Source organism: Asterias amurensis, chromosome 18 (genome assembly GCF_032118995.1).
Source record: "Asterias amurensis chromosome 18, ASM3211899v1".
Taxonomy (NCBI): domain Eukaryota; kingdom Metazoa; phylum Echinodermata; class Asteroidea; order Forcipulatida; family Asteriidae; genus Asterias; species Asterias amurensis.
The window spans coordinates 14,276,949-14,292,316 of NC_092665.1; the positions used below are offsets into that span (position 1 = coordinate 14,276,949).

At 38.9% G+C, this 15,368-nt stretch overlaps 1 protein-coding gene across 3 annotated transcripts; it reads right to left on the reverse strand.

Moving 5' to 3' along the window:
- Positions 1–38: 38 nt before the first annotated feature.
- Positions 39–13,691, reverse strand: LOC139950534 (peroxisomal targeting signal 1 receptor-like). Of its 3 annotated transcripts, XM_071949269.1 has the most exons (16): positions 13,549–13,691; positions 12,426–12,731; positions 11,599–11,725; positions 10,441–10,581; positions 9,724–9,802; positions 9,279–9,314; positions 8,946–9,042; positions 7,981–8,109; positions 6,703–6,864; positions 6,302–6,445; positions 5,363–5,433; positions 4,882–5,082; positions 3,187–3,219; positions 2,226–2,391; positions 949–1,106; positions 39–330 (listed from the first exon to the last, which is right to left on the reverse strand). In XM_071949269.1, exons 2-16 carry the CDS (start codon positions 12,600–12,602, stop codon positions 120–122), a joined length of 1,932 nt encoding a protein of 643 aa, XP_071805370.1. In that variant the 5' UTR covers positions 12,603–12,731; positions 13,549–13,691; the 3' UTR covers positions 39–119. The 3 variants fall into 3 exon arrangements, with proteins under 3 accessions (XP_071805370.1, XP_071805372.1, XP_071805371.1); XM_071949271.1 differs by lacking the exon at positions 7,981–8,109; XM_071949270.1 differs by lacking the exon at positions 3,187–3,219.
- Positions 13,692–15,368: the final 1,677 nt, after the last annotated feature.

Genomic DNA, 15,368 nt, shown 5'->3' on the forward strand with positions numbered 1-15,368 from the left:
CTGTTGATGAGTCTTGTCGATCAAAACTACCACCATAGCGGCATTCCAGGGATTTTAACGCAGATCGCCTTTCGGCACTTCACGCAAAACGTTCCCTGTGAAGCAGAATGCTGCCGCAGTCACGTTACGACTGGGGTCACCCCGAACTCATCGTTGAGCTTCCCGAGATCGTGGTCGTCAGCGGCTTTGTAGAGGTCCATTCTTCCAAGGAGTGAGATGGTCATTCGGAGCGTACTCCAGATGTTCTGCGACATGGTTGACCTCTCACCTTGTGGACCGATCCCCCTCTGTTGCATATTTAGTGCCGCTAGGAAGTGTTCAACTGCCTCCCTGTACCGAGTACAAAATAGAAGTTTAGTCTCCGCACAAGAAACCAATTCCTTGAACTTCATTGGCTTCCGATTAGAGAACAGCTTCTCTTTATGTAAGGTAAAGATCATTTTATTAGCAACCATAAACGGGTTGGATTTGGTATAAACTGAATCATTTTAGGTAAACGAGTTGGATTCGCTATAGGGGGCCTAAACTGAACGACATCAAAAATGACAAAAAAACATCATATAAAAAAAAACCTATAAAACCAAACCAATAATTAACTTAATTGAATAAAAATGTAACTGAGGTTAGAAAAAGTAAACATTAATATTCAAATTATGGCCAGTATCATTACAAAGTAAAACGGATTATTGACAGTCAAAATGTTAAACTTGCTCTTTTTGTTTATAAAATGCGTGCACAAAACTGCTCTACTAACTTTCGGTGTATGGGTAAAAACCAAAAAAAAAAAAATTATATTCTTTATCCCGATGCAAATTTAACATCTATTATAACTTTCGCTTAAGCACAAAATCATCTATTAAGCGGCTCTATGAAATCGGGCACTGAACTAATTTTGACAAGGTCCCTTAATTTACGGCCCTGCCAACTTCACATTATCAAGATGCTTACTTGTGTGCTCCAAGATTGATGCAGCTGATTCCTAGGTTATAGCGAGATCGGATGAACCCCGGGGAGATTTGCAATGCATGATGGTAAGCGTCTACAGCCTCCTCGCTACGGCTGCCGTTGGCCAATGTTGCTCCGAGCTTGTTCCACAGAAGGGCGTCCTACAATGTCGAGTAAGAAGAGGGGAGAAATTGAACCAACAAAATATTTTTAAAAGAAGAAATTTTAAAAGCAGTCGTATAATTAATTCTTCGAACTAAAAATACAGGCCATAAACTATAAGCATCAGAAGAAATTTTAAAAGCAGTTGTATAATTAATGCTTAGAACTAAAAATACAGGCCGATAACTACATGTAAATAACTATTTGTTTGCAACAGCTAATTCAATTTTCTCAACTAAAAATACAAACAAACATTGAACTAAATGTTATCCAGTTGTTGTATTGTTTATTTATTTTCTACTGAATTTAAATGCTAGGGTGTGTAACATAAAGTGGTTTTTTTTCCATAAAAAGAAAAATTCACTAGATTTTAAATTTTACATTACATGATAGGCTACTTAAAAAAATTAGTATAAATTTTTTGTTTATGTCTTCCTTTCCAACTCAACCTTTAACTAACATTAAAATCAATCAAAATAAAATTTAAAAATAGGACTAGGCCTGTGGTTAGCCTGTACATTTGACATCACACTAAGCGGCTCGCGACTAACGCCAGATATCGGCCTTTATAGATTCTGACAATTATCGGCCAGGTATAACTTTGACCCTGCATGCTGTCATTTATGGAGATCAATGACAAAACAAAAAAAGGGAAAAAACAAAAGGTCTCCTTTTGGGTAATTCTAAAGACTGGGTAGTCTTGGCCCAAGACTATGGTGCTTGATTCTGGATAGTGTACTACTACGCGCGGTTGAATCGCCAAAGTGCGCCCGCCACGGTATGATCTAGTTACTTGGACGGTGGGATTCGAACCATGGTCCACAGAAGTGCAAGACAGTCAAACACGCCAAACATGCTTATTAGATGTAGAACAAGGAGCCATTCCAACAGCTTTATTCCCCGTACTGCATCTCTTTGGAACTCCTTGCCTAGTACAGGTTTCCCTCCATCCTACAATCTAGACTGTTTTAAAAGGAATATAAATTCCTTCATTCAGCTTCCCCGAGTTCTTTTTCTTGTAGCCCAATACAAAGAGTGGCTTCTAGCATTGTTTGGGGCGAACTTTCATAAATAAAATTTAAAAAACAAAAAGCAAACAAACGATGTACTCAACTCACCTGTGGTCGAACAGACAGAGCTGTCTTGAAGCAGTCTACGGCCTTGTCGTACTCTTGAGATAAATTAAAGAGAACTCCGAGACCGCACTGCACGTCGGCGTCGACGTCAGTCGGGGAGGTCTGAGCTGTTTGGATGAATAAGTCTTTAGCGTGACTGTGTAGAGCACTGCGGAAGAATTATGAATACAAAAAAATTTATCAGTGCATTCAGTGATCACAGTTTTCACATGTTAGTAAGCCTAGACTAATTGTTTAAATACTCGGTTAATCATTCCATCACGACTATTTCAAAAATAGTCGCGACTTCCTGCTTGGTGAACCAACTGTTTGACAACATAATTTACTTCCGAAACACAATCCGACATCAGGGACACGATCCTTCAACCCTTTCAGCGTGAATTTTAATATGTTGTACATTATGCCTCAATGCATCTTTGGAATTAAAAATTAGTCGCGACTAGTGTCGAGGTCGCAACTATTTGAGGCGCAAATAGTCGAGTAGTAAATTTCAGAAGTCGCCTAGGCTTACATATTAGTATTAGGAGATGACGAGGGTTGGGGGGAGCTAAATGATGATTGAAACTTGAGAAGATGATGAGGATGGTCCTGAAGATGGTGACAATGACGATGACCGATGATCATGTGGCGTGTCGTGACCGAGCACCTTGTAGATGGACATGGTAGTTTGGCTGGTGACCATTATCCAGTAAGCATTGTTTTATTGTATTTAGCTCCTTTTTGTGTTTAAGCAGCTCTATGAAATTGAGCCCTGGTCTCATTTTCAGACTTTCACCTCTTGAGAACATGATGACAATGATAAAGATGCTGAAAGTAGTTGCTTCACAACAGGACAACATAAAATGTGACTACTACTGATGTGGATATTTTGGACATGATAAAAATAACATCAATCACTTCGGGGCAATGACAAAAAAACAGATCTCAACCACCCTTCATTCACCTTCTTTTGTTTCGAACAAATTCAGACATCGATCTGAAACATAAATCAATAAATCAAGTAATAAAACCACATGGGAAACTGACTGGGTAAAGTTCAATTTGAGAACAAAGACAAATTGACAAGAGCGGGATTTGAACCTGTGGGCTCCGAATTAACAGGCCAGCATTCTACCAACTGAGCTATTTAGCCCTGGGCCCAATTTCATAGAGCTGCTAAGCACAAAAATTTGCTAAGCATGAAATTTCTACCCAGATAAAAACTGGATTACCAACCAAATATCCATTTGTTGCATAGTGCTTGTTACTGGTATTCAGCTTAATTGTTTGCTTATCCTGAAAATCACATGGAAAGTTGGTTGGTAAACTTGTTTTTATCAAGGAAGAAATTTCATGCTAAGCAAACTTTTGTGCTTAGCAGCTCTATGAAATTGGGCCCTGATGTTTGCAATCTCCCTATTTTGCCAATTATCATTTTTAGTGCCTGTCAGAAGCCATTCAGCCAGTAACTGCGGTGTAGCCAGGGATCACAGCTAAGTTTGGAAAGCAGCAGGAGAGGGGTCACCCTAAGGGGATGCAATTATTCCCACTTTTTTCAAAGTTCAACCCGAAATTAATTATATTTTATTGTCAGTTTCCCTTCCCTGTGGTTTATTACTTCAAAATTTTGTATTTGAATTTTTATTTGAAACTTTTTATTTGAAATAAAAAGTCAATCCCCTAGTAATCCCGCTCCTGTTGCAGCTCGAAGGTTCAAAACCTGCTCTACTCAATGTTTTCTTTGTTCAACTCAAAAATATATTACCAAAATCAAGTCAATAATGACCTTCATTACTTTCCAGATTTCATGGTTCTACTTACTGCCGAATTCTGCGCATATAGTCAGCCTTCTCTACTTACTGTGCAAGCACTGAATTTTTGCGCTAGCTGTGTAAGCGAAGTATGCCTAGGCCAGGGGCCAATTCAATAGAGCTGCTTAAGCAAAAAAAATGCTTAAGCACGAAAATAGCTCGCTTATTTTACACATGTTACTGGCCAAAATTTCATGCCATATACATTGCTTATGACTAGTATTTAGCTGTTGTTTACTTAGCATTACAATTGAGTGGAGTCTTGGCCGGTAATCTGATTTTACTAAGCAATGAATTTATTGCTTAATCAAAATTTTGTGCTTAAGCAGCTCTATGAAATTTGGCCCTGTTTGCACGCTCACAAGCAAAAATTGCCTGCTAACCCAACAAATACGCATGACATACAGTAAGCAGTCTTCCCTGCTTCTGTAATAGCAATTCTTTGCTTATGGTAAGCAGAGCCATAAAATTGGGCCTAAATCATAGCTTGGCAAAACTAAAAAATTAATTTAATGAATTGCAAATTGATGCAGAGGTGATGGATCCAAGATGACTGGACTAATGAAAAAAAGAAAGAAATCAGCCACAAACAATGATTAATTAAAATTCCGATTCAAAAGGTCAAATTGTAAGACCCTTGTACCGCAACCAAACGGCTAATCTTCAAAACTTAATCTTGAAAATCTTAATCTTAATCTTTATCTTAATCAAAATCTTACTCAAAATCTGAATCATAATCTTAATCTTAATCTTAATCATAATCTTAATCTTAATTGTAATCAGAATCTTAATCTTAATCAAAATCCTAATCTAAATGCAAATCTTAATCTTAATCTTCAAAATCTTACCTGGATAGAAATGAAGAAGTCCTAGAGTCGATCCGACTCTCAGCTCCTTGAGCGTCGTCCTTGACGAGATGTTTGTACTTTGGGTTTGCCGCTAGCCAATCCAGCAACGTCTCAAGCGCTTGGTTCTGAAGCGACTCGTTTGTGTAACTCACAGCGAGACTCATAAGCGCCGTCAGGTTATCCGACTTTAATTCAAGACACCTAGAAAAAACAGAGATCATTAATAACGATCCTCTATAAGCTAAAGTAGTAGTCCAAGCCGATTTTCTACCTTCCACCCAGGTAGAAGTTAAAAAGCAGGACAGAACTGCTAGGATACAAGTGCAAAACAAGGATACAAGTGCAAAATATTTTGAAGAATTTGTTTTTATCGCAGCCAATTTTGTTTTATCTCTATGAAATTAAACTGCCCACAAATAGAACAAAGCGGGATTGAAACATCTTGCAGAATAATGGAGGGTCAATCAACAATATTTCTTACTTTCTGAGAGCTGCTATCGCTGCTTGTTCTTGTTCGTTTTCAGCTTGAGTTGTTCCGAGGTACTGCCACGCCTGCAAAAAAAAAATTATTCTGAGGAACAACTTGTAGATGAAAGTGAAAGGAGCAGGAAGTTTGCAGTATGAAATTAAGTTCCTTTGTCAGTTTGTGTGGTTCAATTCCAATTAAATTTACTTCAATTTAACTTAATTCAAATACACATTTATTTCCATACTTACATGAAAAGAATGGGTGGTTTATTCACTGGAGTAAACTATTAGTTAAACTAGTTGAACTTAATCTAGCGCACATTCAGTATTTTCCTGCAAGGTATGTGGGACTACGTTTGAATTATGAGACCTATATGCTGCCAATCAAACCAAGAACACCAGGGCGAACCCCTTATCTTTTCAATAAGTGCACACAACACATGTGACCAACAACTTTATGTCCCATCCGAAGGACTAAGCACCATGGTGCCTTGCTTAAGGACACAGTAGTCACGACTTGGATTCGAACCCCCAATCTGAAACAACAGAGCTTGAGTCCGATGCTCTTAACCGCTCGGCCAAGACACGCCAAGCATAGGATCAGTCAACTAACTATCAAACCGTTTTAAATGTAGGGGATTCTGACATTCTCAGTCAACTAACTATCAAACCTTTTAAAATGTAGAAGATTCTGACATTCTCAGTCAACTAACTATCAAACCGTTTAAAATGTAGAAGATTCTGACATTCTCAGTCAACTATCAAACCGTTTAAAATGTAGAAGATTCTGACATTCTCAGTCAACTAACTATCGAACCGTTTAAAATGTAGAAGATTTTGACATTCTCAGTCAACTAACTATCAAACCGTTTAAAATGTAGGAGATTCTGACATTCTCAGTCAACTAACTATCAAACCGTTTAAAATGTAGAAGATTCTGACTTTCTCTCACCTCCATATGTTCTGGGTTCTTCTTCACCTCTGCTTCAAACAGCAATATTGCATTTGCTAAATCACCATCCTTAAGCCGATTAAGGCCTTCCTCAAATGGATTAGGATGATCTGCAAGAGGATTCTCATCTTCAAACTCATAAACCTGCCAATGAAGGAAAAGACATCAGAATAATTAAATTCATCGCCTGTTTAATAATTATCAAAAGGGTATACTATTTTGGATTTTTGTTCACACTACATTGATTTTTCTCTTCTTTGATGTGAAATTTGCATCTGGGCTAAAGAATATTATTTGGTTTTACCAATACTTAGATGTGGGTAAAACATTGTGTACTCAATATTTCCCCTGTGAAAACATTCCCGAACAGAAAAATGCCATCCCTGAAATGAACCTCTTACCGGGTCTTTGACCTGGCCTCCGTTGAACTCCGTTAGCCAAGGGTGGTCCTCCGTTGGACCCATGTCCTCCCACTCCTTCTGTAATTTATTCCAGAAGTCTGCATCCGACGGCATCGTGTTCTCGGACGTGAACTCTTTGGCCCAGTTATCGGTCAGAAGTTCCTGAAAGCAAAAAAAAGAGATGACGAACATCAAATGTTGGCTCGGATCACAGTTAAAAGTCTCGACGCAACCTTATTTGAAGTTTTGCAAAAACACTGAACTAAACCCAAGTGGTTATGTGAATTAAAGTCAAATAAGACTTGAAGGTTTGCATGGTGGAAGGATAATAGACATCACCCTGTTTTAAGGTAATGGTGGTTCTGAGAACTGGAATGGCTTGACGCTTCGGACTGTATACTCCAGTAAACTCCTTGGCCAAATTTCAAAGAGCCGCTTAAGCACAAAAAGTAGCTATAAACATCAAAGTTATGCCTACCAGAATAAGGTTACCAGCCAAAATACCATGTCACATGAATAATTTGTGGCTGGTATCCAGCTCATTTTTGCTAAGCAGTAATATGTTAAACAATATTTTCTACTAAAGCAGCTCTATGAAATTGGGCCCTGATGACGGACAGAGTATATAGTGACAACATTGGTGAAAAACAAGCTCCAAGGCGCTTTAAAAAAAAAAAGTTCAGGAACCAATCACAATAATTAAAGGCAGTAGACACTATTGGTAATTACTCAAAAATAATTATTATCATAAAACTTTACTTGTTGACGAGTAATGGGGAGAGGTTGATAGTATAAAACATTGTGAGAAACGGCTCCCTCTGAAGTGACGTCGTTTTCAAGAAAGAAGTAATTTTCCGCGAATTTTGATTTCGAGACATCAGGTTTAGAATTTGAGGTCTCGAAATCAAGCATCTGAAAGCACACAACTTCGTGTGACAAGAGTGTTTTTCTTTCATTATTATCTCGCAACTTCGACGAGCGATTGAGCTCAAACTTCCACAAATTTGTTATTTTACACACATGTTGAGATACACCAAGTGAGAAGTCTGGTCGTTGACAATTACCAATAGTGTCCACCATCTTTAAAGTACCGTTAACAAAACTACATGTACAGGGAAAATATCAAAAATAAAACTGGAAAAGTTCTATGATAAGCATCACATAATAACAAGCCAGAGGGCAAGCAAGAATGAAGTCGAGAATGAGTTGAAAATTAAGAAGCAAGGACCAAGCAGATACACATAGCAACAAGACAGCACTGTATGGGTTTGCAACTACCTGCTCTTTAAGGAAATCGGACGTCCATTCTTGGGCCAGCGGGTCAAACGGAGCGCCCTCTTTTGTCTTCACCTCATTACCATCAATTGTCACCTCCCCCTCCCCAAGTTTCTTCACAAATTTCACAAACTGCGGGTGAAAACAGGAGCCAAGGGTTTATGATCGTCTTCAACAGTATTGTGTTTTTTAACCAGCGCTGCATGGACTTGGACTCAAGTCCCAATATACCCCTTGCATTATGAAGTCACATGTTCCAAACAGCGCCCTCATTGATTTCAATGAAGACCTCAGGGTGTTTTCCATCGTTTGATCTTAGCGATGATAGTCAATGCAAGGGGGCTTTGAACTCGATTGTCAATCAAGTCACTTTTGTTATGTCTCGGACTCGAGTCATGATGACTCTGACTTGGACTTGACCAAGTCAATTAATCTTCTTCACATATCCACCCAGACATATTATTGTAAAGCGTGCAATTAAAAAAGAAAAGAAAAATAGACTGAAGAAAGAACGGCGACTTCAATAGCATGAATGTTAATTGGCTGAATGGGTAGGATGGTTCGCTACGAGAAAACGCAAAGGGTCATTTCAAAACCACTATTCCAGACCATTCATTCACAACCGTTCTACTATTTCTAACATTGCAGGCCAGGAGTTTCACAGCAGCCTTGGTGACATGGCCTCTGTTGCCCTGGTCTTGCCTTGGTGCCCTTCTAGTGTTTTCAACTCTTTTTAATGACTTTCCAAAGGAAGTGGCCTTTGCAAAATTAAAATAGCCTTGCCCTCTCTACGATGAAATTCCAGGCTTGCCTTGGAGGCGTGTTGGTTTCACTCAGATTGACCTGATTAAAAGCTTTGGTCTGCAATGACGGTACTGGTAGTGGTTTTGAAAATACCCGTCGGAAGAAGCTCTGATGAATGTAAAGAAGAGTTGACTTTTAATATCTTATCATGAACATTGCCTCACCTCTGTGTTTGCGAACTTTGGATCGTCAAAGGTACCCAAGAGTTGACTGGCTGTCTTGGCAAGATCAGAGCCAGCATCTTGCTGGAACTCAGCGGCCCTACAAAAAAATAAAAAAATAAACAATTGCTCCCAATGAAATAATAACAAGTACACATTGCTTTTTGGAACAGCGAAAAGACCCTCAAAATCTACAGGAAGCATTCCTGAAACACGTGGGTAAATAAAATCTACAGAGGACAGGGATTGGGAACATCAAATTGGCAATAATTATGCAATGCTAGATAAATGTTTTCCAAAGTTGAGCATTTCAAGTTTCTTTTTTTACAATCTTACCATTTCTCATCCTCTGGTTTTGTGAACTCTTCCGTCCTAAATAGAAAGGAAAGAAAAGAAAATATTTAAATTGGATTGTTCAATTGATACTTTTCGGGATAGACAAACAAAAATATTGCAGCTAAAAAAAAATTGCAGCCAGTCGTTTCTTTGAAATGTTGTTGTGTTCTTTCATTTTTCTACTATTTGTCATTCATTATTCTTTCAACTTTGTTTCTTTTTTGGTCATTTTTCAAGGCACTGCACGAAGACGCTTTGTTTATTGAGATAGTGCCTCCATACCTATAGCTTGCATTATGTAATATATAATTTTCAGATTGGAAACAAATCAATTGCTTGATTGATTTATTAATGAACTGCATCAAAACTCTGTCAAGATAACTCATTTTGGATATCATTTACAGTTTGTAATTTTAATCAATAATCACATTTTCGTTCATCTTACCACAATTTATCTTCAGATTGCTCCAGATACTCCTCAGCCCACTTGGCCTCAGAGGAGGATGGAATAATATCAGCACCAACTAAAAGACAACAAAATAATGTCAATCTTGCCCCAGACAATGTTACAATCTTTGTGGGTTTATATTATTAAGATGTGTTATACAACAACATTTATTTCACACTCAGGGTAATGATACATGTCGGTGGTTACATGTAACTATTGAACAATAAATTGGAATTATACAAAATTAGTAACAGAGCAGATGAAAATGGAGCCAGCATGGTAGGAAAAAAGTGAAGCAGATAAGAACTGTATAGGATTTGAGGCATTGCATGGTGAGGTATCAATGTATATTTGGTTTGCGGTAACACCATGTGTGTATCTACTTGCCAGGTAGAGTTGTTCTTAGGGAACTGTCTTGCTTTATTCTACTGCCGTGGAGTAGATAATCGGAGGTTCGGGAGACTTCTCAGTTCTGAAAAGAACTGTCCTGCTTTTTAACTATTACCAGGGCGGATGGTATAGAAATTAGACTGGACTACTACTTTAGCTTATAGGATCGTAATTAACTGTACTACCGCGGAGTCAGTTCTGAAATTGGTCTCAACGTTTCGACTAGCTTGCTCTAGTCATCGTCAGGAGAACAGACAACCACGGGAAAAATAGAAATAAAAAAATACAATGAATTGGTGACATTTGCGTGTTTCTAAAGGTTACCTGTACCAGGTTGACCCCCCAGGAAGTCTCTCGTCCAATCAGCATCTCTATCATCGACGATCTCCTCTGCCCTTCGCTGCTCGGACACCAAGAATTCGTTGGCCCATTCAGCATGGGACGCTAGATCAGCAACGGCTGGAGCTGTTAGGAAAACAAGATCATTCCCTGTAACCCTTTCGTGCACCATATATTTTAGTGATAAATTGATTATATCGAGATATCAATTGTTTATTCAGATTTGTTTTACATTTTTTTTGTAATATTTTTAGTTGATGAAGTGTATGGGCAATTCTTAAAAGTGGGGTGGTCAGTGCCAAAGAAACAAAAACTGCTTTATAAGGAATCCTCAATTAAAAAAAAATTCTAATAATGATAAGTTAAAAACTCAATGAAATAATAGGTTGCGTAGTGGGTATCATCACTAGCCTTCCACCTCTACTTTTTGACTTTGGTTAAAATCCCACCGGGGGCACTATGTGGATTGGGTTTTCAGTCCCTACCTGATGGTATGGGTTTCACCTGGAATAATTCTTTAAGGGTTTCCCTCCAACATCTAAAACTGAAACTTTCTTCATTGTCTTCTCTCCATAAGCCTTTTTGAGGTATGGTGGACGTGATAGGCGCGTCACACGCAGCGACTGATGCCACGCTCACCATGTTTGTGGTCATTAGGTTTACGTGTTAACGCCGCGTCGCCTAAAATGCGCACTTCACAGAATAACACACGTTCTATTTCTAGTGGTCAATACGCACAAATTTACCACAACTTTACAGTGTTGTAGCATTGTGTCCGCCATACCTCAAAAAGGCTTGTTGGGTTTTTAGCTAGTGCAGTGATTAAGTTTGCTTTTCTGAGAGTCCTTGACTCCACAACCAGATTTTCTTGATATTTTTACTATTTATTGCTAATTACTGATTGTAAATCCTTGCGCGATATATCTTGTGCTATTTTGTTATCTTCCTTTTTTTTTTGGGGGGGGGGGTGTTTTTTAAAACTTGTGTAAGCAATGCAATTTTTTCTTATGTCTTATGTCATCCAGTTTGGCCTGTGGCCCACAAAATGTAATGCTAATAATATAAAATGAAATGAAAAAAAATGAAAATAAATGAAATGAAAAAAGAAAAGCAAATCTTGAGCATCATCTTGTTCATACCAACCTTGAATCGGTGGATGTCTGAGTTTGGATTCTTCAATGGCTCTCATTTCTTGCAAGAGAGCATCCATGTGAAACGTTTGCGGAGGTCCCACATGACGCTGTTGATCCGCAAGAAACTCATTCACGAGCTGATCAAAAGAAACAATCAATAATAATAGTAGCTGGTTTGTATACCGCGCATTTTACAATAATGGGTCATTCAGGATAAATGCGCTTTATATTAATGCCCTGGAGCCGATTTCACTAAGACCTAAGGTTGATCGTAACTGCAAATCAACATAGTTGCTAAACTTAGCAACTATGTTGTAAAGTGTTATGTCACAACACAAATCACTATGGTAACACTGAAAATTTGTCTTGCGATGATCCAAGGACTTGGACTTCTTTCTAGATGATTTTAGGGGGGATAAAATAAGGGGCAGTATTTCTGTAAAAGATGAAACTAGTGTGTTGAAGTATGGGAACACTGTGCAGTAATGGTACATCAGTTCTGACCAGTGGTTAGGCCAAGGCGACTACCGAACATTACTACTCGACTATACGACACTAGTCGCTCCTAATTTTTACTTCTCAAGATGCAATGTGGCATGTGTGGCCACAAGCGCAATATGTCTGATTGTGTTTTGTAAGTAAATTATGTTGTCATGATTAGTTTTTAAGTAGTCCCGACTATAGTCCTGGCGGCATGATTAATTGAGTAGTTAAAAAATGCTAGCCTCAACTCATTTAAGCAATCAATAGACATTAGTTGCATTAGTCGCCCAGGCCTACCAGTGGTCCCACTCTACGAGCCCCACTCCTCCTCCTTAATTTCTTTAAAATCCTTACATCAGGTTGAGGTGTTTCAAGAAAGCCTCTTGTTGCTATGGCATGATCAAAGGGTCGACTGTCTGCCCCTCGCAGTCCCTCTTGTCTCAAGGACTTATCCTGGGCGTAATGTTGGGTCAGCCTCATCAAGGGGTTGGCTGTCCCACACTCCCCATCGACCAAATCTCGCATCGCCATCTTGTATCGCTGGGTCGTGGTCTCAGATTCTGTTCACTTGGAATCCTGGTCTGGAATCTGGACTTGATTATGGTCTTGATGACTTTGAAACCATTTCTTTTGTAGTATTTGAAGATCCTGGAGAAAAATCTGGAAAAAAAACCAAGTGGAAATCTATTGAATTTTTCTGGGTCACGAAACCTGTGAAGAGAAAGATGATAATATAAGTTTTGATTTCGTTATAAATAAGAAAACCCCAATCGCAAAGTGGTATGTTGGCTAGTGGTGTGTTAAGCACTCGCCTCTCACCGCTCAGGCCCTGGTTCGATTCCAAGCTAACTGACTCTAGTGTTGTGAACAGGTGTCAAAAAGAGTTTTGCGTTGGTTCTCTCCTGCAACAAAAAGGTTTTTCTCCCTCTGAATAAATCAAACACCCTCTCTTGCTCTGCTCCCCACTAGAACTATGACGTTCGTTCCGCTATCGTCTCTGTTCATGGAGATGATATCGGAAGGAATGTCATAGTTCTAGGAGTAAGTCATTTGGGTTCATGTGCAGGTGTCCGACTGCCTTCTGCGACTTGTATTTTTGTGACACCACTCTCTCTGTCTTCGCATGGTTCAGCAGCGATAAAAAGTAAAGGCAGGATTAAATATTTTCTAAATTAAAAATATTTTAAAAAGTAGGCCTAAAAACAATATTTTTATTTACAAAATGGATTCTTCACTCTTTCCTTTTTCTCTGCGAAAGAACACAAGTACGACAATTATATTCCATTTCAATGATACCAACTCTTTTCTATCTATGGCATGGTGGATGAAGTAGAAAATACATTATGCAAAAAAAGACAATGAATAATCATGGACATGGTCATGATGGTGGTGTTGTTGTCTCACTTTTTTTTTTTACACCAGACCAGCAACCTATCTAGACAACGAACTCCACTATATTCCTCTCTTTTGTACCTACCTAAATTGTGTATCACCTACATGTACTGTAACCCGTCATTTATCTGTTAGATGTTGCATCTTCATCAAAAAATAAGATGTTTAGACGACAACACAACGAAGTAAAGCAGCTGTCGCTCACCTCAGCTCTCTGGATCATCTCTCCTCTCCCACACACACACACACTCGGTGGCCTTTTTTTTTAACTCACGCCCCCAACGGCCCTAGATCATGTTTTATAACCCATATTTAATACGCACAATAACATAGTCCTGAAGGGGATGGACATGTGTTACAAAATGTTTGAGCATTCGACGATCAAAGGTCATGCTACATTAAAAAAGTTATGGATGGTCCAGCTATTCTGTTTGTCTTTTCTGTTTGTCTTTTGTCACAGCGCTCAATGCGACTAGTGGTTCGAAATGGGAACGGCTCCATCCGGTGTCATGACAAAAACTGTGTCAGAATCCAATCGTTTGATGCTTCAAGTCAAGGGTCTTTATTGCATAATGGTATTTCACTGCGCTGGACCATGGAGTTCGGCTGGACAAAGAATTTCAGTCTATTTAATTGTTTGTTTAAAAAAAAAAAAATCGTGATATAGATTGAATTGTTGATTGATTGACTGTTTGGTTGATTGATTGGTTGATTGATTGATTGTCCCAACTAAAAAAGAAAATCTCTGCCTGCAACGCACGCACACATTTTTAGGCCTCCACCCGCATCTGGAGGTAAAGCCCGCACACACGACACACACAACTTATGACGCAGTGATCAGTGACGGACAACAGTGCAGATTTTGACGGCGGAAGGGAGAGCACAAAAGCCTGAAGAGTGGTACGGATCATTAAACTCCGTAAATTTTTCTCTTTTAATTACTTTTTGCACGAAACTCATCAAGCCGCAGACCAAAGACAATTATTGCACCATATTTGACAGTAGCCATTACATCTAGCCAGGTCCGGTGTCGCATGCAATTATGTCCTGCATGCATATGCAATAATGTCCGCCGGACAGTTTTGCATATGCAATCGTGTCCGCCCGGACGCTGCTGCATTTTTTAATTTTTGGGGGGTTTAAAATCATTATTAATAATGCAATTTTGTCCGCTCGGACACATTTGCATATGCAGTTGTGTCCGCCCCTGTGCAAAACCGTCCTTGCAGTAAATTAAACGTCATTGCCGACCTTAACGGAACATGTTCGCCATTTTTTTACTTGGCAAGCTATAAGTGCATGTCATGAATGACATGGGAAATGTTCGGCCGTTGCGGGTTGTATTCGCTGCAATCATAAAATACGTGAATATTCATGCTGCATATACGTAGGTTCAGTGCATGCACGGACGGATTTTGCTTAGCCCGGACACGATTGCATATGCAAAAGTGTCCGGAGAGGACAGTATTGCATGGCGGACACGATTGCATCTGACACCGGCCACTCAGCAATAAACGGTACAAGGCCCGGTTAAATTCAACCTCTATATGTACAAAGTAATGGCATATTATTGCAAAAAAAAAAGACAACATATCAGCAAAAAATACATACATATGTTATGGTAAGTAAATAATATAATATTTTATGATAATGTTGCTTTTTCACTTTTTCGACAAGTACTTAGTGTGTCGTCTGCAACCTTCAAACTGTTTGGACGGTTCTCCTGCGGAGGAATACAAAGTTCCGTTTTGGTCGCCCATCCAGATTTAGACATGTCAAATTGAATGATCAAATTAACAAGATTTTGTGGTACCAGACTAAATTCTTTATCGCTCCATCAAACTTTCTAACGAGCATTTAGTGCTTTTGTGAATGGAATTGTTTTAAGTAAAAAATTGTACTACC